The following is a 25,270-nucleotide window of genomic DNA, read 5'->3' as shown; positions in this document are numbered from 1 at the left end:
TCATTTTCGGGATATTACATTAATGTGATATTATTTGATAACGTACATTCGGCAAGTCGGTTCACCTCCGCGTAATCTTAAGAGAAAGAAAGAAAAAGGGAGAGAGAGAGAGAGAGAAATCGGTTTAAAAAATTATTAAGTATTGTCTTTCGTAATCTAACGTTCTGCTCCGTTCGAAGCGAGGATTTTTTAATTTTTTAACAGTCTATCGCACTATTTACGAGTGTAAAGTTGATCGCCTGACGATGAACGTCGGGAAAACACGTTGAAAATCACGGCTCTCGAATCGCGACGACGCAGATCTCGCGGATGAGCCAGAGGTCGTCGCCGCCACAGCCGCCACCGCCGCCGCACGGTTTCTCAGTACAAAAAACCTGTTGCTTCGGCGGCCACGCGAGTTGGAACATCTCTCGCGCGCCGTCGCCGCTGCCGGCGACGTGCAAAGAAAGCGGAGCTTTTTCTCGCGGCGAAGTTCGCCAGAGTCACACGAAATCACGAGCGGCCGCGCCAGCCAACGTCGCAAATGAATTGATTATAGGAGCGGCAAATTCGCGGAAAGCGTGCACTGACGTCGACGTCGCTTTTACCCGCTCGGACGTGCGGGCGTGAGTGCGCTTGCACTCACGCTGACACGTACGGCGCGACGTCACCTGTTACCGTCGCGACGGGACGTTGACGAGGTTCGTCGGGACGGGAAGCGCTCCAGACCGCGTCGGATAGTTTCTTTTTTTTCTCTTCTCGGCCCCGGGAACACGAGCATTCCCTCTCGGCCGAGATCGTCTGCGATCGCACGCGCGCGCGCGAGCGTCTCGCATGGAACCGCGTGCCGGCCGCGGTTCCGGTGTCTTCTCATGAAACGCTACTTGACAGATGCGTTTCTCAATTTCAAGCTTGTACTTACCGTGAATGGCTAACCCCGCTCGCAGCACGGACGTTGGAATTCGGCGAACACGACGAGGACGACATAACACGCGCCCCACGATGAACCGGCCATATTGTTTACTGAGATGAGACCCGACGCTGCCGACGCAGCCGCCTGCGCTCGTCACGCCGGCGAAAAGTTAAACTGTGGCGTCATCTTGTAGAGAACTACAAACTCAGTATTCTGACGAATAAATCTTGAGCGCATATGGTATTATCGTATGTCGGTAAAATGCTATAAACTGGTTTGGCTTCTAAAACATAAATTTTAATTATATGTTAATTAGTATAACTGTATTTGTAACTGTATTGATTAATTAAACTAATATAACTATACAACAATTATGATTATATAATAATTTAAAATTATTGTTTTAATAGCTCTGGTGAAAATTTTTCTCATTTTTATATGAATTGGAACATTTTCCAGATATATTTAGAAAGTTTATATCTTAGAATTTTGCATACATATGTGAAATATTTTAAGATTTCTCGTCCCATAATTTCTAAAAAAAGATAATACCCCCACTAGACAATTTTAGCACAGAATGTTTCTCGAGAGATGGATGTGGGTTGTTGTCCGTGCTAACATCCACACTGTTTTTAACGGCGGGTTGCAAAATGGATGTGACACGTAGTTCCTATTCTGACCAGAATAGATGTGCGTCACTAGTGTACGGGAGTTTCGAAGCGTTATAGGAAAAAGGCCGCCGTGGCCGCTCTCAGGTTCCTCTCTGCTGCAGGTAATTGGGCGTTTCCGTTGGCACCGTCATTTCGCGAATCGAAACATCCAATTACCAGCGGCGGGTGCACACTCAGTGCGCACTAGTTTTCCCAGTGAAAAACGCTATAAAAATTTTCCCCCTCCTGCCCTCAAAGCTTATCAAATATTTGTAATTTGTAATTGAAACGTGCCTACGTTTGTCGCTTCGATGATGAATTTGGCGCGGTCTTCGTCAGTCCTGTCGTACATTTTGTACAATCTCACTTGAATTGCGCGTATTATGGTGAAGTCGCCTAGCCGCGTCAATGTGTAGGAATATGCTGCTGACAGCGACGGGATAAGCGACGATCACGCTCGTCAGAAGACGGATATTATATCTTGGCTATGTCGTATTTGGTGTGTATATCTGATTTTTAATGCGTAACGATAGCTCACTGGTGAAACATGATAGATCGCTTCACAACCTTTATGTTTCCATCGTATTATGTGTTGGAAATAATTTTATTCTTTGTTTACCTAATGTACTCTGAATCATTAGGATTACTATAAAGATGAATACAAAGTTGGGAAGTAACTGTAATTTTGTTTTTAAATTTATAATGTGCTTCTTATTGATGGAAATGCGTAATAAGAGTGATTGGTTTATAATGAAACAAATTGTACAAATTGTATTGTTTTTGTTTAGATAAATAAAGGATGGGTTGCGTCAATAGCAGAGCAGACGTTAACGATCTGCATCCCAACATTTTTCAAGTAATGAACGTAGATGATGATGGTAATTTCATTTCGCCTGGACGTTTAGAAGTGACAGAGGTAGACATTATATTGTATCAACGTGGCAAGCAACCAATTAAATGGCCATTGCGTTGCTTACGACGATATGGATATGACTTGGAGGGACTCTTCAGTTTTGAGTCAGGCAGACGCTGCTCCACGGGTCCTGGCATATATGCCTTTAAGTGTCGGAGAGCTGAAGAACTGTTTAATCTTGTACAAACAAAAATTCAGGTTAATATATTAGTTTATTATACAAAATAGATGGTTCCTAATATTAGTATTTAGATGTATGATGATACATGAAGAAAATACTTATTACATAACAGATACGTAACAACAGTGGAGATGATACGTTGTCCAGAGACCTTCCAATCCCATCACATCCTGCTACATTAATGACAAATGTGGCAGTACAAATGGAGCCTAATTATCTGGATCCAATATCATCTAGAAGTAACAATCGTACGAGTTCTAGACTTCCTCATAGCCAGCAGAATGGTATCAGAAGATTAAGCAGTGGCCCTATATCGCCCCAAGGAACTTTGGGATCACCGTCACCACCCCTTATGCTGCCACCACCGCCACCGATTTCTCAGCCTCATCCGTCCTCTCTTTACGTTAATGAAGAGGTCTTGTCGTCTCTCCCCATCGAAATGGAGCGCAACAATAACAAAAGTCTTGGAAGGACAGTACAAAGGTAATATCGATTTATTGTGATATAAAAATTAAAAATGGTATAAAACACTTGGAATATGATTTTGTTGTCATTGTCGTAGATCACCACAAAACGCTTTTATATCGGTCAATAAAGCGATATCCATTAGTGGACCTGTGGAAACTGAATTGATACCCATTCAGGGTAGCATAGAAGTAACCTGTGACGCAACGTCACCGTTAACGACTATGGCGCCCTATATGAACATAGACCTCTGCAGTGAATCTAGCCCAATCTCGCCAACGCACAGTACTTCTGAGACGAATCAGCTCAAGGAAGAAAGTAACGACGTAGAGGGATCTGAGCATGCATACATGAATATAAGTCCAGGGCAAGATCACGCAGAAAACATTGCTATCAGAGTGCGTCCACCTCCATTGCCCGTCTTACAGTCAGACGTGGAAGAAGGCTCCAGACATTGCTACGCTAATCTAGAGGCGAGCGAAATTGAAAGTCTGAGAAAAAGATTCTCTGGCACCTCGGTAGCCGAGAAGTCGCCCTTAGCACCTTCCACGCCGACGGGATGTCTCATCAGAGAGGTAAATTATGCAGTTTTAGATCTGGACAAGAAAGACACCGACGCATCGGACAATGCGATAAACACTGCTCCCTCTCCCCCCGAATCTCCAAATAAGCCACAAAAAGGCTACGCCACAATAGACTTCAACAAAACGGCTGCTCTCTCGCACTCTGTTAATCCCAACCTCGTGAACGATAATGAAGGCTGCAGAAAAACTCGTCACAACTCCACAATAAGCGACCTGGTAGCTCCGTGCAGGCACAATTCTGTAAGTGAATAAATAAGCGAATGGCATCTTTTATATAGATTATATCGTATATAACGACGTTCGTATAACGATTGTCTATCGTGTTCTTCGCTGTAGAAAAAGAACAAAAACTCAAGTTGAAAAATCGATTTAGTTTTACCATGAGCTTCTGGAACTCATTAAAGTCATTTGATTATGCGTTAAACTTGAAAAGTTTCTTAGTATATTGGAGACTACATAGTAGTTGATATATACTATGAGATATTCTAGTGTATGAATTTGTACAAGTTTTCAGTGCATCTTATCAGAGTAACAGCAGTATTCATACATAGTAAGTCTTTTTTCCAAGTCAGAATAAGGCAGCATAGAGAAAATGTTTTTATATGACAAACGTATAGATAAGTTTTTAGTACTTCATGCTAACAGATTTTTTATATTTAGCATTTTACAAAATAACATGGAGGAATTGGAAGCTAAAGTGCCCTAATCTTTTTCTGTAAATATCGTAGAAATTAATGTGGCTCAAGTGATCATAACGAACAAAGTATGGTATAATGTAAAGAAAGTATGATATAAGTTATCGTTGATAACGAAAATCATATTATAAGGATTTTTAAGTGATTGCTATCATTTATTAGTTATCATATACATCACGAGAGCTAATAACAAAGTGTATAAGTTTATGAATAATTGTATAATTGGAGTAATCACTTGAAACAGGATCGTGGCTGACATAGTCATGTAGATTTGATATGTGTGATGTGAATAATAATAATAGTAATATTAAGAACAATGTTAAAATAATTGATGCAGGAATTTGATAAGTTCCGAAGATTATATATATATATATATATATATATATATATATATATATATATATATATCCGTTTATTTTATGAATGTGTGTGAGAGAGAGAGAGAGAGAGAGAGAAAGTTCAGGCAATTTATATATACAAAACATATATAAATATTATTTATCTAAATATAGTCGACATATATATCGCAATATTATTGATTCAAGTCGAAGACAACATTTTCTTCTGAACAATTCTTAATCCAGTAATACAATTACAATACATCCAAGATGTAAATAATCATAACTTTTTTTACGGATAAGTTCGTGCACGTTATTATCTGGTATATTTATAATCGTTATATAAAATGGATTTAAACCAAATATATCACATGTTTATGTTACCAAAAATATAATCTAAGGGACGTAGATAAATTTGAATTAAGTAATTATAGATAGGTTTATTTATCAAACACGTAAAATATTTCCTAACACACACGCGCATATGATCGCATTTGTGTGTTAAAAGATGTGTACAAAACATTTCAAATATGTTATTTTCTTTGTAATTTGCATTTCAGTTTTGTTAGCAGAAACTCAATTTGTGCTGCTCTATTTCCGATAAATTAGACTATTAAGCGAAAATAAGTTTTATTAAGAAAAAGAATTTTCTTATAAAATGGATAGAATACTTGTTTCATATTTTTTAACTATTTTAGAGAGATTATGACTTGTATATCTTTTTCTTAAGAATTTCTCAAGTTTAATAGGGGATTATTTAACGTAATAATAATGGATTACTGAAATAATTGATGCCAATTTTACATAGATTTATTATATAATTATCTTTAAATGTAAATGTAATAGCATTTTTTATTACAATGGATTTAAACTCGAAGCTGGTTAATGACGTCACATGCTCCATTTTAAGTTTCAGCATATGACATAATTAATCCAATTCGAATTGGGTTCAAACCCGCTGTAGTCAAAACGCTATATAAATATTATACCTGTTTTCTTGCCATTTCCTGTTTGCATGAAAAAAAAATCATTATTTAGCATTTACATATTTTTGGCAGTACAATTTTTTATTGTTACAGTTTTTAATTATTCGAAAATCGATTGATAGGAGGACGCTTCTACCAAAAAAAATTACAGATAATAATCTTAATATTATAATAGAAAAAAGTATAATTCAATATTTTAGAATGAAATTCTAATACTTAGTAGATTTCTAATATTGATAATCGTAGAAAGAACAAAAGCATTACATTCAAAGTGATATTTAGATCAAAGACAAAGATATTTTGTTAAAAAGAAAACGTTGAAAAATATTCATTATTCTATGATATTAACGTATTCACTGCCATATGTATATATATTTAACAAGAGGTAACGATTGTTGCATAATCTTTAGAATCTCTCCGCAACTCTTATCATTCAGAACATACAATTGATTATAAAAAGAAAACAATATATCAAATAATTAAAATTTATATGATGATCATGATGCATAAGTTAAATAATTTGACATTAATCTAAATACCTATATTTATTAGTTATTGCATATTAATGTTATTCTTGATTGGAAACTTTCAACATTTAAATTTTCAAGAAATATAAATGCACGTTTTTAAAAGACTGAATTGATCGATTATATATATATATATATATATGTATATATGTATATATATATATATATATATATATGTATATATGTATATGTATGTATGTATAAGAATATTTAATAAATCAGAATACTTCGTAAATAATTATAAAAGATATATCTTTAATTGTATAGTTTTTAAATATCTTTTAATGAATAATAAACGAACCATTTCAATTTCAAGCAATAATGTTAAATGATTTCTATAATTTTTTTCAATAGATTTTATGAATATAATACTTTTTGCAACCTCAACAAACAAATACAATACCTTTTCGAAATTGGTAGTGAATAAGTTAATATGGAATCATTTTAGTTTTAATATTTAACAATTTTATATGAAAACAAGAAATTAATTTTCCGTAAATACCTTAAGGCGCTAACGGAAATCTTTGCTAAAGTGCTATCAAGAAAATTGATTTCTGTATCTTATCCCTTAACTAAATCTCTAATGTAGAGATGCATCATCTGCCAAAGTAATAAGTATAAGTATAAAGTCTTCATTTTTTTAAATAGCGAGAAAAAAAATTCAGCCTACACACTTTATTAGTAAATATCAGAAGTGGGTAAAAATCTTTCATTTTCTTATTCGAATAATAAAGAATAACCTTCGATTGACAACAGTTGGGCATAGAGAAGACTAGTCTAATTTTTCCACATAATGAATGTAATACTCATATTCATAAAAATGATCATTACTCGTACAAGACATTATTTGAGTACCTAACTAAATAAAAAATTACAAAGTTTTATTAGACAATGAAATAAATTATTATTCGAATAAAATGAATTAAACAAAATGAATGTAATATGATGCTCATCTCTGATATATATTCCATAATGTTATGCACTATATTGTATATAGGATTCTGCATAATATCTATGCGCTTTACAGTTAGACAGAAATGTCAAAATAGGAAACATACGATAAGTAACAATGTGCAATGCTTGGCACAGAATAAAAGATTTTTGTATTCTACATATTATTATATGTATACACACGCAAAATCGAATGCGCGAAGGTCTGCTAAATTTATTTTTTTTTCCTAAATTGATAAATACATAAACTTTATAAACATGCAATATTGTCATTGGCCTATAATTTTTGACAAAATTAACTCATCAGCTCTCAATACGTTACCTAGCGTGGATGCACATATACATATATATCTGTGCGTGGGTGTGTGTATGTACATTTAATTAAGAATATACATTTGTTTATCCAAAGAATATCCTTCTAAGACTATGTATGGTTTAAAATATTTTAGTTGGATTAGATAAAATGTATAATCAAGCTTTTTTTGTTATAAAATATTTCTAGAGTTACACATAATTTTAATAACTCAATCCATAATTTTCTTTTGTGCCAGAATTATCTATTATAGTTGATTATTTGATAAGATTAAGGATTTTTAACAATTTAAGAACTATAATTAAAGACTGTTGTAATGAAAGAAAGTGTTATTGAAAGGAATGAGCGTGTGTGATCGAGTATTTCTGTAGTACATACATACATTGTCATTGTTTTGTGAATACAAGTAGAATGTGCCAAAAAAAAGACGCATAAACCTTTCATAACAATGTTCAAAGCTTAAAGATATAGTTTAGGCTTTTTTGTGCTACATGCAAGTGTTCTTAAAATGAACAACCGATAACAATGACAGTATATCATGTCAATCTTAAATATGCAATATAACAGCCTGTATCATAGACACATACATCGAATTGAATTTCTATCGAAACGTGTGTGTAAATGTAAATTTGAATGCATGTATCATATATGCCATACCACACGCGCGTACCTTGACTACAAGTAATAATATCATAAGAGCTTATCAGTAGGCCACGAAAAGTTGGAAACGTGTCTCAATGTTCGTGCAACAGTATTATGTATGTGCCTATCATTTTTTTTTCTATTTTAAATTTTGCTAATCCGTGATAAATGTAATTTTTGTTGAAATGTGTTTAACATTGATCTATTAAATGTTACACAAATCGATATTTTACGCGATCGATCTCGATCCACGTTGACAAATATTTTCATAAATTTTTAATTGTGTATATAATTACAATGCGAAATCTATATCAACTAGATCTACTGAAATTTACGGCTGTGAGACATGTTTTGTAATTGATGCATAATGAAAGGAATCTATAATTTGTACATTTGTTTTTATTTCCTCCCGATGCATGTAATGGAAAGAAGCCTATATAAAATAGGGAAGACATATTTATTTTTATACAATGTCTTCTTGACGTTTTAATCACCCAAGTATCGTGAATTACATTGTATAAGCATTATATAATTACTTTATAATTCTCTAACACAATCTTTCAGATATCATGTGATATACTTTGAGGGAAATATTTTAAAATTCATTTATACTTAGCTGTACATACAAACATGCTCTCAATTTATTCATTTTTGCTTCATTTCAGATTATGTGGATTTATAAAATATACACTAATGTTATAAAAACTGTACCGTTTCATTTTATTAATTCCCATTCAAACACTTATGACAGTAACAAGTAAACCTAATTAAAATATTAATAATGTAGTAATTATGATGGCAAGATTACGCACGATGACAACAATAGTGAGAATAAAACGATAATGATATTAACGTTTATTTGTATAAACTATATTGTAATTTTATATATTCTAAATCATACATGTGTATATACGCAGATGCGTTACAATCTTTTAAATTAAGTGCATTTTGATCCACAGCCGGGATTTATGGCAACAATTTTATATTATGCGATTACGATTGCACACAATTTCCGCATATGTATCGAATGCGTATCGCAATATTGAGCAACAAGTTTGATTTTATAATTGCACTTTGTTCCATAGTAACATTTAATGATCTTTAACAAATTGCCGGATATTAGTTCGGAAATCGACGAATCAGGCAGCGAGTTGCCTACGTCTGATCAATTCATGATTAATTAGAAGCGAGATATCGGGATAACTGCGCAAGATAGTCGCGCAATAATGCATAGTCTGGCTGGGATCGGCACCAGCCTTCAACAATATCCTGACGGCGTTGACAAATCCGCTCTCGGCGGCAACCTGTAATGCCGTCAGACCGTCGATATTGACCTTCTCCAATTGAGCTAAAGGCGAGGTGACCAACAGCGATACTGTCTGATGAAATCCTCTTGCTGATGCGAGATGTAACGGAGTATTCCCACTGGCGTCCTGCGTGCCGGGATCCTCGCCGTGTTCGAGTAGTCTCGCCACGATATCGACATGATTTTTTCGCGACGCTATGTGCAATGGGGTTTCACCGTATCGGGATGTGATGCCCGTCGACGTGTGTTGTATCAACAATGTCGCCGTGTTTAACGCCCCACACTCCAAACTCTCATGCAAAGCAGTCTCTCCGCGATCGTTCTTTAGCGCGGTATCTGCGCCGGCGGCCAGAAGCGTACCAATCAGCGACTCTATGTCAGTCTTGTGGTTGTTATCTGTAAGATAACGGTGCCATTAAAGCTCTTGTGCACACTCTTTTCATTGAGACGATCGCGAAACGAAGAACGAAAATAATCACCTGTTATTTGAAAAAGTCACGCATGTCACGTTTTTTTTTTTTAAATGTCAAACACTTAACTTTTTATTGTATAAATGGTGTAAACAATTTATAAAAGTTCAACAACTTTTGAAAACTAAAAAAAACTTGAGAGAAACAACTAAATAATAAATTATTATAGTTTCAAATAGAGAGACTTCACCCAATAGAATTTGAATTTCAGCTTTATACGTATGATTGTAAAGTAAATTAAGAGATAAGTGATGCCGCCAAGATATATCGTTTCGTTAAGAGAAAATCGCAACACTCTAAAGAATCGAATAGTACACAGTCATACCAAAGATAGCTGACGATGCTAAAATGTGCAAAGCACTTCGGCCTTGATGATCCTTAGCATTGACAGGTCCTGCTCTCGCCAGTAATTCTAGCGTCTTCAAGGCCGCGTCGAAATTGTGACGAAGAGACTTTGGCGACGTGTGAGCCAGTTGACGAGAAAGCACGTGCAATGCAGTCGATCCACTGCCGGCCTCTTTGACGCCTGGCGGACAGTCGTATTTCAAGAGGTCCTCTACGAACTTGAATACATTACTCGGTCCGCCATTCAGGATTACTCTGTGAAGTGCCGTTTCGCCCCGCGGCGAACGCACAGCTGGATCGCACCCGTTTGCCAGTAGCGCGCTGTAATCCGGCAATAATAAAAAGTTGTAAAACCGATCCCGATGTGTCCGTTAGGCATGTCTATTCTATACAATTATTGTATAAAGAGATACAATTTTTTTTTAAAAAGATAAGACAACTACTGCTACTGTTACAATATTATAAATTTACGCGCGATACGCACCACGAAGATAAAATAGCACCGCGCTTTTATAGCCGTGCAGAGTATTACGAAGCTGTTGAAAAATGTATTGCAATAAAATAATCAGTAGATTTGTATAAATCGTTACTTGAAAAACTTTTATGGATTTTTATATAGATTTTTCAATAATAATGTCACCCTGAAGATCAATGAATTTCTAGCAAAAATCCATTAAAACAAAAAAATAATGCTACAATGACTCAGAGAGCTCTGAATTGATGTAATTTGCGGAGAGGAGAAAGTTGCGCAAAAGAACGTGATCTTATCTGAACGATTACAGACAAAAGCGATGGCGATTTTACGTCCTATGATTCTAAACTATGTACCTCAACACCGGCAGGCATTGATTCGTCGCTGCCATCAACAAGGGTGGATCGCCTGACACATTCCAATCCGGTTCATCCAGGTTTTGCACGCAACCATTGGCGATCAACGCTGAGACACGCTTGGCGTTTCCCGCTCGTACGGCATCGTAAAACGAGTCCTGCCGGCCGATAATTTCCCTTTCAAATTCATCCTGTTTCTCGTTCGCATCCAGGCAAATTTCCGCCACGTTCTCACAACAAGCTCGCACGTCCTCCATTGCGGAATCTCGAAATTTCTCCCCGGCGTAAACTCTACTACCACACGTGTGCAGTTCCTGCATTCGAATTTCCTCCAATACGCTCCAATTCTTCTGATCCTTGATCTGGTCCTTGACCTGCTCCCTTCTCGCATTGCACGTGGACGCATTGCTTTCCAGCGCAGTATTATCCGCTAATAAAACCGATTCCTTTCTCTCCTTTTGCCTCTCATTATCTTCGAAGGGCAGCTTCTCGTTTTTGGAGTCGCTCATTCGCGAGATACCATTTACCGAACTTATCGAGACACTCGCACCGACATGTTCCATGTTCTTATCTTCCTTCTCTTTTTCGAACATTCCGACAATTCCATTGAATGATTCATCGGGCAGAACGCTGGCTTCTGCGAAAGAAAGCGTGGATTCGTCAATAGACGAATCACCTGTTGCGAGACTGGCTCGAGACGATGACGAGGTCTCATTTTCCATATCAGCGACAGTGTACGGGTTATCCGGTTCTCGACCGTTGAAGCGTACTTTCGCAGTCTCGTGCGGACTCGTTGCCTTTTGCTGCTCGCACTCTGTCGTTGTCTCATACGCGGAAGTCATTGCGCCAGCACGCTTAATTGGCGCTGATTATTTGTTCACGCAATTGGCTCAACACACACACTCTCTCTCTCTCTTTCTCTCTCCCTCTCTCGACGCAGAATGATACAGTGAATGCGTATAATTGGTTTGTGTACGGCGAGAAATTTCGCTTTCGCCACTCAGTCGAACCACGTCGGCAATGTTTTACAATAAAAAGAAGCGTAACGGGAGGTCAACGAAACTCGGTATACGCGATGATCGAGCAAAGCCGAAGCAAACGAGAATCACAGAGAATCGCCGAAGTTTTACGATGCTTCAGCTTCACTAAAAACGTGCCTATGGTCTCTACCGGCTGCCAGGACTGCCCAGAGCTGCCTACACCGGCTTCTCCCCTTTTTCTTCCTCTTTAACTCTTTTTCTTCCCTCTCTTCTTCTTCGGCTCCCTCCACTTCTCCACTACTACCATTCTGTATTTCGCATTGTAGCGCGTTTCGCCTTCATTCGTCGCTTACCCCACCTCACCAGTCTGCATCAGTCTGCATGCTCCTTAATCCTCCTTAGGCGAGCCATGGGTGCCGAACCATTTGGAATTTAGAGCAATCATCATGTTGATTGATCATGCAATTTATTTCTGTATAAAATATGAGTTAATTTTTTTCAAAATTAAAAAAGCACTATTAATGAAAATAACATTAACTTTTTGTTGTACTTTACAATTGTCTAACAATAATTGTGAAAATTAAAACTACAATAAAACTGCTTACTTAATGAAGTCAAAGTCATTCACACATTGTGTCACACCTCTCTCTTTCATTATCATTTTTAAATAGTATACTCAGTATACTTGAATAGCATTCAACAATATGAATTTTAAACAACCTAGAAGGAGACAAGTGACAGATATAATATTTCAGGCTATTAAAAAATTGAATTATTTCATAGTATTACCTTACCCAGAGATATTCTTTAATGCGATTTCTCTGCATAACTCAATGTGTTTGAAAATGTGTGCAAATCGGATCACACCGTTCGCTACGCCTATTAACTCGCCTTACTGCCGTCGAGTACTGATAATGCAAAAAAATTTCAAGAGAGAAGAAAACTCGGCGAACGCGCCGCGTGATCACGATTAAACAGATGTACATACGAAAGGGAAGATTTTTATACTACACGTGTGCTTATTTAGTGTGGGAACTTGGGATTTCGGCGAGACGATGGACATTGATTGAATGTATGGTACAATCAAATATAAATGCGCGCCTATCTGAAAAGCTACCATTTTATTGAACATCGGTTTACAATTAATACTTAAATGCGAGCGATGAATATGACAAACTTAAAAAAAAATTGCAAAGCTGATAAAATAACAATGTACGTGTTTTCTTTCATATAGAATAATATTCCTTCATTTATATGAAGTTGTTATGCTATCCATGTTACATGTAAGTTATATATATGCTAAATAATAATCTAAGACTAATCTGTAATATTGGTTCAACTGTTAAAGGGATCGTAGCTTTTTAATTAAGTCAAAGGAATCCGATAAACGTCAATTAAATCCATGTCCACTGAAACAGAAACTCACAATGTACCATATTCATTGAACAACGGTATAAGCGATGTTTGTTATAATATACTTACTATTTATCTGCTTCGCGATCTGGAACCTGATCGAGATTTCGACTTGCTTCGATCTTTGGAAACAGACTTCCGTTTCTTGCGATACTTATCCTTGATGTTAACGCTCCTGCTGCGGGATGGGCTGCGCCGTGATGAGCGCGAGCGCGAGCGATTACTGCGAGATCTTGAACGGGACCGTGAACGCGATCGCGATCGTGAGCGCGAGCGTGATCTCGATTTAGACTTTGATCGCGAACGGGACCACCTAAAGTAAAAATCGTAATAAATAAATGTTAAAATAATAACCATGCATATATTTTTGCCTATCCATTACTACAGAACATTAATATGAAACATAATCTTTAAAATTGGAGATTATTCGATTTTTATTACTTTTATCGACTTTTTACACAACTTATATTATCCCCAAAATTAGTCATCTCTTTCAATACTCCTTTATTATCAGTAATAATGAATTTCATCTTATTAAATCCTTAATTTATACACCTATTAAATGTACAAGTTTATCATTTTTAATAAACATTAAAAATATAAGATTTAGATATTGAATTTTCTCTGAAAAATGTACATCAGTATCACAAATTATCTTTTAAATTAAACTCTAATGTATAAATCATTGGTCAACATTTTAAGTCCACGTTTCCATTATTTAACATCTCTATCAAACTATCTTCATAAATATTATAAATACAACTATCTTTACAGGTCATGCAAGTTTGCTTACGTATAATAATGTAACGTAGATACGTTTATATTCAAAATTTACTCAGCCATACATTAATCCTGATAGGATATATACTTGATATATATTGTTCAACTTATATATACCATCTTTCCTGGCTGTACTTATAGCAGACAATTGTGGATTGCATGTGCGCGATGGCGAGAAGGGAGAGCGGATGAGCCCTTTACACAGATGAAATTACGAGAGGGTCCGAGATGAACGGATGAAGAGTGGCTAGAGACGAGATCGCTGAAAGTTTGTTTGTCAGCAACCTTTAGATATTACGAGACGATGAAGACAACGACGACAACCACGATGACGATGATTAAGACGATGAAGACGACGACGACGACGACCACGACGACGACCACGACGACGACAACGATGGCTACGACGGGAACGACGACTAGGCAGAAATCACGGATAGTTGAACGAAGAACGCCAGACGTGCATAAATCTCGATTTAGGGTGATGGTCAGTGGTCAGCGGATCGGTATCGTAGCAGTGCGCAGAACTAGCCACCCCGTGTCCGGTCGGCCACGGCCCATGTTTTTGCCGCGTTTTCTCGCCCGCAGAGTGTGCAGAGGGAAACCCAAAGTAGCTGTGGAGTGCTCTACGCTGTAACTACGACGCGCGGTGTGTGTCACAAACGTGAACCCAAGGCGAATCTCACGCGACAATGTCGAGTAGCAACACACATTTCACATGCGTGTGCTGTATGCTCAGCCGCAACTCCTATAAATAACGGGCAATATTACGTTGGCCGCTTAACAACCAGTTTCTTTATGTTTGTAGAAATATCTTTTCTTTTTTTTTAATCATTACCAATTAAGTCTAAGTAGCTTATTAGCGTCATTATTTAAATAAGGGAACCTTGTATAATCTTTTTCATAACTGCAAAGTAAAATTGGCACAATAATTGTGATATTGTCACAATTGTTTAATTCAATAAATCTTGTGTAACTCAATAGAGATCATATATTGTACATATATATTAAATATTTGTTTCCTAATTATTAAATACAAAAAAAAAAAACAAATGAAGACCTAATTAAAGGCCTAAATCCAAATGGCTGATTCACACAAAAGAAAATCTTTGTAATTGTAAACATAATTCTCTCATCATGCTCACATGTGATAAGAGATGTAAAGCAATATTTTTTTTCTGTAACTATGTTACAATCGTTTTCCATTTTGTAACGTAACTTACACAGGAAAAAAAGAAACATATATACATATATACATATATACAATATGTATATATGTATATATGTATGCATGGATGTATGTATGTATATATGTACATATGTATGTATTTATATATGTACATATGTATGTATTTATATATGTATGCATGTATGTATGCATGTATGCATATATGTATGTATGTATGTATGTATGTATGTATGTATGTATGTATGTATGTATGTATGTATATATGTATGCATGGATGTATATGTGTATGCATGGATGTATATGCATGTATGTATATATGAATGCGTGTATGCATATAAATATATATACACACATGCATACACAAGCATATAAACTTGAGACATTCAAGTTCTAAATGCTTTTGTCCTTTTTATATCAAAATTAATAAATATAATTATTAATCCCATTAAAAAAGAAGATATTTCTAAAGACTTACCTTCTTCTACGAGAACTTCTATGACGATGACAATCTCTAGCATAATGACCTCTCTCGCCACATTCGTAACATTTATCTTCCGGATGAAAAGGTCTTCCAACACCTCTTCTGGGAAAGCCTCTGTCTCTTAATTTCTTTCCATTTGACAATTCCACACGAATGCGTCTTCCACATACAATTCGACCATCCAGTCCTCTTACAGCATCCTCTGCATCTCTAGGATCTTCAAATTCAACAAAAGCAAATCCAGGAGGGTTTCTGGCAACCCAGACATTATGCAAGGGTCCATAATAAGAAAATGCGTCCTCCAATTGTTGCTTACTAGCACTGCTCCCTAAATCTCCCACATAGACCTTGCCATCCGAGGGATAAGATCGTGAGATCTGGTAAAGCAAATACAACCAAAATCATAGTAAAGCATCACACATTAAACTCCAAAAAGTTTAATGGAGTAATCATAGTAAAGCATCATACATTATGTATACATAAAATTATAAATCTATTGTTCAAATATTGTTCCCATCTTTGTATATTTAATTCCAAAGAAAATTTATAAATATATTTCTTTGAATAAATATATTTCTTTCTTGAGATAACATTTAAACAAATGAGTCCGAGATAAGCGGACCCCAACCGTAGCCGACCCGAAATAATAACTTCGTATTATTTTCTACCAAAACGTTAAACCGACAATAACAATCTGAATTTTTATACCTTGCTCATCTTGTTGGCCTCGTCGAGTTCTTGTGAAAACAAACGTCTACAAAAAACGACAAAACTGTGGCATATTTTCCAGAAAAGATGCGATTGCCAATGGCAGCTTCCTGCGCGTTATCGATTCGAGAGAAACAAATTGCAAATTGATTGAGAAGCCCCTCCGTAAGACCAATTTTTCAATAGCGTTTTCACGACGATATTTACGATAATGTCCGCCAATGCTGGGAATATCCGCTATATGCCTATTTACTTGGCCAATCATCGACAGGAATTTGTACAGCCTCCTATTAGAATTGCTATAAGAAGAGTTAAGCCAATGAAATAATTTTTGATTGGTTGTCTAAATCCGCCATATGTAACAGCAAACAACCGCGAATTTTAAATATTGCATTTAACACAAACTATATAGTTAATACGACAGTACTGGACAACGTATATGCTGTTTAGCCTTATTATTTTGTATATCGTTAACAAAGATTACAAATTATTGATAATATTATATATACACACACTTCTATTTTCTACATCACACAGAAGTACATACCAACTCAAATATTATAAAATCAATATTGCAACCGCAACGACACGTGTGCTTAGTTACCGAATTAAGGCTAAAGTTTCATATTTATCAACCGAGATAATTATGTCTTTAACATTATCGATTATTGTCTTGTGACAAAAAAACAAATTCAAAATATTAAATAATGTTTAAATAGAAATAAAAATTATCAGTGTTTCTAAAAATTATAAAAATATCAATATCATGATAGGATTTTTTTTATATTTTACGATATTGTGAAATATTACAAAGTGAATAACTGTATTATGATATTGCATTTTTACGTTACCTAAGAAAAACATCTGCGAATGGTAAATAATTAGGTTCGATAATTATCGGCCATTATTGAGCACGTTTTCATTGTGTACTCATGGTTGTCATAGTGACAACGCGATGAAATTTTGACGTGCACCGTGCACAAATTGTGCACGTTGTTGAAACATTGTAATGTGATGTCACATTGCTGTACTCACGAATACCTCGATTTACAATAATCTCAAAATGAATGGATTGGATGGTGGTGATAGCAATGAAAACATTATTATTTTTGACATATCAAAAAATGAAAGAAAGTTAAATGAAGAATTTAAAGTACTCCAACGAAAACTAAAAACAAAGTGGAAATTTATCGAGTAAGTTAAAATTTACTAACTCTCAATATTATTTATGTAATATATAAATATTGTATTCGTCATCAATATAGTCTTATTATATGCTCTATGAATATATTTTTAGGAATAATGAAGTAATAGCGCAAGAATCATTGGCAAATGCAAAGATCCTAATGTTACCAGGACCATTAAGTAAATTTACTGAACTTGAAATGAATTCCATTAGAACTTTTTTAAATTCTGGTGGCAATGTTCTTGTCACACTTGGAGAGGGTGGTGAAAATAAATCTAATACAAATATCAACTTTTTGCTAGAAGAATTTGGTATAATGGTAAATAATGGTACATAATCTGACTCTTTCTCTCTATTGTAAACTTTCTGGATATGTATAAAAAACTCATATTTTAATTTGTATACATTATATTTGCAGATAGCGTAGCTCGTATGAGTTACAGTCAAACAATGCATCCTAAAGAATCTTTGATCTCTCAAGGCTTGTCAAACAAATCCATATTTCTGAAGAATCATGATGAATACATGTAAGGCAATCTTATTCAACTTGCGGTAATTGCAATTATTAATAAATGATTATTTTAGTGGTATGAAATTTTTATATCCTTATGGTGCAACGTTAAATGTAGTGCAACCATCTGTTGTTGCTTTATCCAGTGGTTCAATCGCTATTCCAATGAATAGGCCAATCTGTGCTTATCATTGTGTAAAAAACAGTAATGGCAAGCTCATTGTACTAGGTTCATCCAGAATGTTGATGGATGCTTACATAGAAAAGGAAAGTAATGATGCATTGCGGGAAATGATTTTTGATTTTTTTGAATTAAATATCACAGAAACAATGGATTTTCATACAGACGATATAGAAGTAAGTTTTTTATTATGGATTATGATACACTCTCTTTACTACATGTAATATAAAGATTAAGATTTCTTTTTCTTTCACAAAACACAGTTGACAAAAACTATACGTTAACTATACTTTTTATGTTTTCAGTTTTGGGAGTACAATTTTGTACCAGACATAACTCAACAAGCTGACAATCCAAAAGTTTGCACGCAAGATTTAGATAATATTGATATACCTCGCGAATATACCAAATTATTTAAGCATCATTTTTATTCTATAAATTTAGACATGGTACCAGCTTGCATAAAAGCGTTTGAGGCTTTAGGAATAAAACATGAACCACTTACTTTAATACCACCTCATTTTGAAGCACCTTTACCTCCCACTCAAGCTTCGGTGAGTATAATATCTTATTTCTATATGTCTGTCTCACAAATTCAGCTTTAATTTATGATTATTCATGTTATATAAATTTGAAAAAAATTTTTCAGGCATTTCCTCCAAGCTTCCAAGAATTACCTCCACCTGCTTTAGAACTGTTTGATCTAGATGAAGCTTTCAGCTCTGATTTATTAAAATTATCGCAGCTTACTAACAAATATATGACAACAAAGGAATCGTCACGTGATAAGGAATTGGATCACTACATCAGGGAATTTGGAAGTATAATAAGGGTAAACAATTCCGACACACACACCGCTAAAGAAGTATTAAATTTTGTTTTTCAAAAAATCTGCAGTTATAAAGCAATGCATGATTGAAATTTTTATGTATAGAAAAATATTGTAATTTATCGTAAATAGCATATTTTATATACTAATACATTAAAGTTCAATAAATGAAAAAAATATATTTTATTTGAATTTCCCTCTTTTTACGATAACGTTTTCATTGGACGAGTTCAAGCTGGCAAAATGTTTGTGTCCCTAGGAAAGCCTCGAGATACTAGTCCTCTTTTCGGCGAACGATTGAACATGATTGGTTGTCACATGTAGATTCAACCAATCATGTTCAGTTACTCGGCAAGCAGGTTTAAAACGGGGTGCGCACGATTGGACACCACCACTCTCAGCGGCCAATACCTAGAGTTTTTCCGTTGGTTTGGTTAGATAAGTCAAGATGATTGGTTGGTGTCCAATTGTGCTGTGTCCAAAAGAATGTCACCCTTTTAAAACCGTTCGTCAGCTTGAACTCATCCGTTGTCGATAATGCAGAATACTTGGCTACAGTAGAAGTGGAACTAGTGAAACTACAGCCAATCGTAGTTATTGCCTTTGAGTATTAAAGTATTACTTTTCACACTGAAAACAATATAATTAAAAAGCCATGGTTGGTTAGTCTATTAATAATAAAGCAGTTTTCGTGATTTGAAGGATACTTACCATTTTTATGCAATTGACTTTTAAGCCACTACGAAAATGTCTGTGTTTTTCGTAAATGCGTAAGTAAACAAACTTCTATCCATTTTGAGGTTATACATTATTGCATTCTCGATACACTGTAAACTATGTATATGTATATATAAAGAACAGATAATATATCCATCTGCGTAATAATTCTTTAATTTTAATATATAGCTTTTATTTTTCTGTGTTTAAAGTAATTTATAATATGAAATATTTAATTTTTTTATTACTTTAATATAGAAATGTTTATATCTGATATCATGTAGAATGACAGACACAACAAAAAGAACGCACATTTTATTACAAAAATATATGTATTGAAATTATTATTAAGATTTTACATTGACGGTTCTTTATTCTGCAAAACCTTAAAACTTTTAATTTTGTAAAAGATTGAGTATATTTTGGAGAGATTGCTGTTTAATGTTTTTATTATAAAAATTGATAATTTATTTTTAATTATAGCATTAATATCATATATATATATAGTATATAACAATTTTTATTAAATATATAACATATCTAAGCAAAGTTTTTATGCATATAACAGTATTTTTTATAACAAATTGTGAAGGAAGTAAAATGGAAGAGTTTTATTTTTGCAACAGTTAGAACATGTAAAGTAAAAAGATATTTTTTACATTTTTAGAAATCAAGATAGCGAAGTAGAGGGTGACTCAAATGGTGACCTACAGATCGCCTCACCAGGTAATTCTGAAGCTCAACAATCATTGGTTCATTTCTGGCCAAAAGTCATGGAAGAAATAAAAAACATCACAACTGTTAGTAAGATTATAATAATTGAATAAAGTTTAGCTTTTGATATTTTAATATCAAAATATATATTGAATATATTTGTTGTGCAGATGGATCTTAAAACGCAATCTTTACCATTGGCAAGGATAAAGAAGATTATGAAACTAGATGGAGATGTAAAAATGATAAGTGCAGAAGCACCTATGCTTTTTGCCAAAGCGGCAGAGATCTTTATACATGAACTGACACTTAGAGCTTGGGTGCATACAGAAGATAATAAGAGACGAACTCTTCAACGAAATGACATTGCAATGGCAGTTACAAAATATGATCAGTTTGATTTTCTCATAGATATAGTACCAAGAGACGAAATAAAACAGAGTAAAGCACAGAACGAAGCTACTGTACGTACATCTATGAATTCGGATCAAGTTCATTATTACTTCCAATTGGCACAGCAGCAAGCTTCAGCGAATCAAAGTGTACAGAATAGTGGCACTACCACACAACCTATACAAATTGTTCAACCTTCTGGCGGGCAAATCCAAACTATCAATATCGGCAGTCCGGTAGAACAGGTATATTACTTATTATTTTTAATTGGTTCAAGAGAAATCTGTGTTCACACATATAATTAATCTTTTTAATGTTATCAATTTTAGGAAAGCACTAACACGACTACAGCGCAAACAGTTACAGTTCAAAGTCCACAGCAAACGTCTAATCAAATTATTCAATTGCAACAACCACAGCAAACATCCACCACACAAGCCGGAGGAATACAAATCGTACAACAGATTGTCACTCCTAGCGGTGAAATTCAACAAATACCCGTAAATATAAAAAAAGCTTATTTATGAAATCTACAACATTTACTTATCTGTTTAATTATGTCACTTTTGTTTTTTTTTTTTCTTTTTTTAGATTCAGTTGACTCCGCAGCAATTGCAGATGATTCGCATGCAAGTGCAAGGTGGGAGCAATCAACCAATTATAATACAAACTGCTCCAATTCAAACTCAACCACAATTAATACAAGTTGCACAGGGCTCTCAAGCTCCAGTTTTCTTGCAAGCCTCCACTGCTGATACCGAATAATATTAATTTACTTTAACATTTTTTTAACTATATTTATATATAAATAACATAATGAAAAAAAAATTTTGATAAATCAGATTATTGTTTTGTGATTGAAATTTCTTGATAAATTAATCACTTAATAATGTTTAAAAAAAAACATATCTTTTTTCCTATTTATAAACAACTTAAGGTAAAGAGAAGAAATAATTGTTTGATAATTTAAATTATCAAGTAATTAAAGAGTGGAATAATTGTTTTTTTTTTATTTTTTTTTTCTATTCAAATTTCATGCTACATTTATGCATTAACACCTACGGAATTTATCACGCAATGCAATAAATATATCTTCATTGTAATACTGTCTCGTTTTATTATTCGCTATTCTCTGATAAAATATACAGTGTACTAAAAATGATTAATAACAAACAGGAAACCGATACAATAATTATCAAAATAGTTTTTAATAAATTTTTTTTACTAAAAAGTTCTCAATTATTGTCATATTGTGTTACTTTAACCTTTTTAGACATCCTATAGAAAATTATTATCCAAAAATTTTCTCTCGAAAATATCTGTTCATCGTGATCGTGCATCCGGGCGTTGTTATAAATTGATCGAAGGGTTGGTCACTGAAGCGAAATGAGGTGAATTGAGGCGATGTAAGGTGAAGAATAAAGATAAGCAGCCAACGCAAGATGTAATCTGATTCGTACGTCGCGTTCCTTAGCCGCTGGCTGCCTGCTTCGCATGGCTGAGCTTAGGACTGGCTGGTGCAACTTGTATTATGTTTCACGTTGCTGTGGTTCTTGTCTGGCGAGTCTTGACGCTCAGAATCTCTACAATAGCCTCGAAATGTCACGTAACAGTAACTACACGTATTCTTATTAATTCGTTAATACGTACATTAATGTATCTTGATATAAATGAAAAATAATTATGCGTTCATTAATCTGCGTCCATTCGCTTATCGTGGAACGCGTATATATAACAACTTATATCATTAATCTCTGATAATAAATGACAATAAATTAATGAATGAATGCTATGAAAATAAAAATTCGTTTCTAGCAGACAGAAAAAACTTTTGACTTTAAAGATTAAGTATTCAACTTTAACATTATAAAAATTTCATTTTTTATCTAATTGTAACTCATCTATTATCGAGAAATCGAGTTAAACGCGAATGAAGTATGTAGAGTATGATAAAATAAGAGCTAACTAAAGAGACGTCGGCGGCCGATATTTGCCGATGTATTAAAACTTGATCGATCGGAATACCAATTCGCCGGGAAACCCTCAAATATATATACGGGGTGTTGAAAAGATAGAAACGTATATAAAGTTTGTGAATTTTTTCACCGACTTGATAGAAAGTTTTGCTGAACAAAGTTTTAATTTTCTTCAGATGCTACCTTTTTCCTACATTAAATACGTTATAAGTTAAATCGTGTTTAAGTCTGCGCGAAAATAACTGACTATAATATGAATTGTAGTTTATTTCTATCAATACGTATATCGATATCTACGAAAAACATTTTCAATTCCGCGATTATGTTTACCGTTTGTTACTATTTTTTTTTATCCTTTGACAGAAGTAGACAAAATCTGAAAGTTGATACATAAAATGTTCCAATGTTCATCCATAACTCTCAAACCCCATTAAGCACATATTCCATAAAATGAATTAGGATCATGGGCCATGGGCTAAGTCCAGTCCTATAATCCAGGCAACTTTTTTCTTTTTATTAGCATGGAACAAAAAAAAATATGCTCTACTGACTTTGCCGCGCTGCAGTCCTGGTTGTTGGGGGAAATCACGAGTACGTGGTATCAGTGGTATGTCGTGAAGTCACATCCGGCAAGGAGCTTATCACCATGATATAACCCGAAAGAAACCGTAATATAATCCGAGCATAATATATCGATGAATATAATTGTGCGCTGTGAAAGACATATAAACAAAAAAAGAAAAAAAAGCAGACAATTCTCGCGATCGCTATTACCGCAAACGGGCATGGGGGTGATTTTTGCACATCCGAAAGCATTCGAAATTTGTATTCGTTGAAATCATCCTGGGGCTGCTGATGATCGTTCGATTCTTCTAGTTCCTCATCGGGACCGCCCGATAGATCCTTTCCACCCCGCGATCTACGCCACTGCCTAAATACTCGGATTTCACGACATGTTTACAAAGATCCTAGAGATAAGTTGAGAATGGCCGCCGCAGCCCCATGCCTCCTCCTCCATGGGTGTAAGGTGACAGCTGCCTGCGCCTGCGTGCATGTACACACATACACACAAATGTCCTCAGCGAAAGAAAAGACAAGGAAACCGAGTGACAAACATAAAACGAATTAATTATTAAAATTCGCAAATTATCGCCGAACATTTAATAGTTCAAATCGTCTCCAAAAGCTATCCGTAAACATTGGAGCATTCTGTCTCGTTGTAATTTCCACGTTTTTGTTATTAATTTTAAATCTTGCTTAACAAGATGCAGATGAAGAAAGTAAACTTTGATTGTCCTTCGAAAAATGAGACTTCAATCCCAGCGATTTTTTCACGCTTCTTTTTCGTTTGATCTAAAATTACGGTGGTCAATGCATTTTTATTCTTCATACCTGAAACTGAATCGAAAGAACACCCTGTATAACTGAAGGGAGAACGCACGTATCTACTCACACCAATATCTTCGCATACGTACATCCGTCTTCCACATACCCGCACAACGACAAAACGGAGAGAGAGATATCTCGCTTACTTAGCTTTGGTCCAAAATTCATTCGTAGGATCTCCGCGCGTGTGCATCCACTTTTGCAAAATCGTACTTCAAATACGCGTTGTGTATTCATTGCGGGAGAGAGAGAGAGAGAGAGAGAGAGAGAGAAGTGGGCTTCTAAAATCGGGATTATATTTACATCAATAGCGTCTCGTCAATCTTCTTCAGATCTTTGTCGGCGAATGTGTCACAAACACATACAATACTTATATCCATTAACCCTTTGTGATTTTATGTTGAGGTAAACATGATGATTCATGATGATCCTCGCAAGGCCGCTCTCCGAGCACTTGAAGCAATGAATGATTATGATCGATAAATAATTCTGGGAACTAGTATAAAATGCTCCAAATAACAAACATTGATCGTTATATCTTTCATAATATTGAAACATGAACAAAAGTAAAATATTCTCGATAATGATTTATTAAAATATCGAAATTAATTTTAACTACAAAGACGCCTAGCTTCTTTGCTTTCCTTTTACATTTGAGTAGTAATATCGATTATGTAAACCATCAAGTTAAGTTTTTCAACTATCGAATTACTTATACAGAAAAAAACGAATAAAGATTT

The 25,270-nt window shown here is 34.8% G+C and overlaps 5 protein-coding genes and 1 long non-coding RNA gene across 6 annotated transcripts; 3 read left to right on the top strand and 3 right to left on the bottom strand.

Annotated features, from left to right (window-relative positions):
• Positions 1 to 1,711: 1,711 nt before the first annotated feature.
• Positions 1,712 to 8,523, top strand: LOC105198062 (fibroblast growth factor receptor substrate 3). Its single transcript, XM_011164707.3, has 4 exons — positions 1,712 to 2,041; positions 2,331 to 2,653; positions 2,749 to 3,119; positions 3,199 to 8,523. The coding sequence occupies exons 2-4, from the start codon at positions 2,342 to 2,344 to the stop codon at positions 3,935 to 3,937; spliced, it is 1,422 nt and encodes a 473-aa protein (XP_011163009.2). The 5' UTR covers positions 1,712 to 2,041; positions 2,331 to 2,341; the 3' UTR covers positions 3,938 to 8,523.
• Positions 8,524 to 8,833: 310 nt separating this feature from the next.
• On the bottom strand, positions 8,834 to 13,888 carry LOC105200802 (ankyrin-3). The gene is made up of 6 exons (XM_039457935.1): positions 13,549 to 13,888; positions 12,861 to 13,475; positions 12,672 to 12,786; positions 11,087 to 12,538; positions 10,239 to 10,579; positions 8,834 to 9,839 (listed from the first exon to the last, which is right to left on the bottom strand). The coding sequence occupies exons 4-6, from the start codon at positions 11,926 to 11,928 to the stop codon at positions 9,277 to 9,279; spliced, it is 1,746 nt and encodes a 581-aa protein (XP_039313869.1). The 5' UTR covers positions 11,929 to 12,538; positions 12,672 to 12,786; positions 12,861 to 13,475; positions 13,549 to 13,888; the 3' UTR covers positions 8,834 to 9,276.
• A 7-nt stretch (positions 13,889 to 13,895) lies between these two features.
• LOC120359668 lies at positions 13,896 to 21,557 on the bottom strand. The gene is made up of 3 exons (XR_005576438.1): positions 21,547 to 21,557; positions 21,231 to 21,234; positions 13,896 to 14,521 (listed from the first exon to the last, which is right to left on the bottom strand). It is a non-coding gene; the product is annotated as an uncharacterized LOC120359668 (long non-coding RNA).
• On the bottom strand, positions 13,967 to 16,910 carry LOC105200803 (serine/arginine-rich splicing factor 7). The gene is made up of 3 exons (XM_011168540.3): positions 16,638 to 16,910; positions 15,924 to 16,306; positions 13,967 to 15,007 (listed from the first exon to the last, which is right to left on the bottom strand). Exons 1-3 carry the CDS (start codon positions 16,644 to 16,646, stop codon positions 14,995 to 14,997), a joined length of 405 nt encoding a protein of 134 aa, XP_011166842.1. The 5' UTR covers positions 16,647 to 16,910; the 3' UTR covers positions 13,967 to 14,994.
• Positions 17,701 to 19,521, top strand: LOC105200804 (intraflagellar transport protein 52 homolog). Its single transcript, XM_011168541.3, has 6 exons — positions 17,701 to 17,831; positions 17,935 to 18,152; positions 18,242 to 18,350; positions 18,409 to 18,691; positions 18,821 to 19,069; positions 19,165 to 19,521. Exons 1-6 carry the CDS (start codon positions 17,701 to 17,703, stop codon positions 19,432 to 19,434), a joined length of 1,260 nt encoding a protein of 419 aa, XP_011166843.1. The 3' UTR covers positions 19,435 to 19,521.
• LOC105200806 (nuclear transcription factor Y subunit gamma) lies at positions 19,902 to 22,399 on the top strand. Its single transcript, XM_011168542.3, has 5 exons — positions 19,902 to 20,114; positions 20,729 to 20,861; positions 20,946 to 21,413; positions 21,498 to 21,668; positions 21,760 to 22,399. The coding sequence occupies exons 1-5, from the start codon at positions 20,092 to 20,094 to the stop codon at positions 21,931 to 21,933; spliced, it is 969 nt and encodes a 322-aa protein (XP_011166844.1). The 5' UTR covers positions 19,902 to 20,091; the 3' UTR covers positions 21,934 to 22,399.
• Positions 22,400 to 25,270: the final 2,871 nt, after the last annotated feature.

This window comes from Solenopsis invicta, chromosome 2, assembly GCF_016802725.1.
Source record: "Solenopsis invicta isolate M01_SB chromosome 2, UNIL_Sinv_3.0, whole genome shotgun sequence".
Classification (NCBI taxonomy): Eukaryota; Metazoa; Arthropoda; class Insecta; order Hymenoptera; family Formicidae; genus Solenopsis; species Solenopsis invicta.
This window is presented reverse-complemented; position numbering and strand designations above follow the sequence as displayed.

What these genes read in the sequence shown, in the direction of transcription:
- LOC105198062 (XM_011164707.3), top strand. Translation starts at nt 2,342, where the DNA reads ATGGGTTGCGTCAATAGCAGAGCAGACGTTAACGATCTGCATCCCAAC. An exon ending in TTGTACAAACAAAAATTCAG is followed by an intron (nt 2,654 to 2,748) that starts GTTAATATATTA and finishes ATTACATAACAG; the next exon opens with ATACGTAACAACAGTGGAGA. An exon ending in CTTGGAAGGACAGTACAAAG is followed by an intron (nt 3,120 to 3,198) that starts GTAATATCGATT and finishes TCATTGTCGTAG; the next exon opens with ATCACCACAAAACGCTTTTA.
- LOC105200802 (XM_039457935.1), bottom strand. Translation starts at nt 11,928, where the DNA reads ATGACTTCCGCGTATGAGACAACGACAGAGTGCGAGCAGCAAAAGGCA. An exon ending in CAATGCCTGCCGGTGTTGAG is followed by an intron (nt 10,580 to 11,086) that starts GTACATAGTTTA and finishes GCCGGATTACAG; the next exon opens with CGCGCTACTGGCAAACGGGT. An exon ending in AGCATCGTCAGCTATCTTTG is followed by an intron (nt 9,840 to 10,238) that starts GTATGACTGTGT and finishes GTTATCTTACAG; the next exon opens with ATAACAACCACAAGACTGAC.
- LOC105200804 (XM_011168541.3), top strand. Translation starts at nt 17,701, where the DNA reads ATGAATGGATTGGATGGTGGTGATAGCAATGAAAACATTATTATTTTT. An exon ending in TGGTATAATGGTAAATAATG is followed by an intron (nt 18,153 to 18,241) that starts GTACATAATCTG and finishes TTATATTTGCAG; the next exon opens with ATAGCGTAGCTCGTATGAGT. An exon ending in AAGAATCATGATGAATACAT is followed by an intron (nt 18,351 to 18,408) that starts GTAAGGCAATCT and finishes TGATTATTTTAG; the next exon opens with TGGTATGAAATTTTTATATC.
- LOC105200806 (XM_011168542.3), top strand. Translation starts at nt 20,092, where the DNA reads ATGTCTGTGTTTTTCGTAAATGC. An exon ending in TCTGTGTTTTTCGTAAATGC is followed by an intron (nt 20,115 to 20,728) that starts GTAAGTAAACAA and finishes TTACATTTTTAG; the next exon opens with AAATCAAGATAGCGAAGTAG. An exon ending in GTGAAATTCAACAAATACCC is followed by an intron (nt 21,669 to 21,759) that starts GTAAATATAAAA and finishes TTCTTTTTTTAG; the next exon opens with ATTCAGTTGACTCCGCAGCA.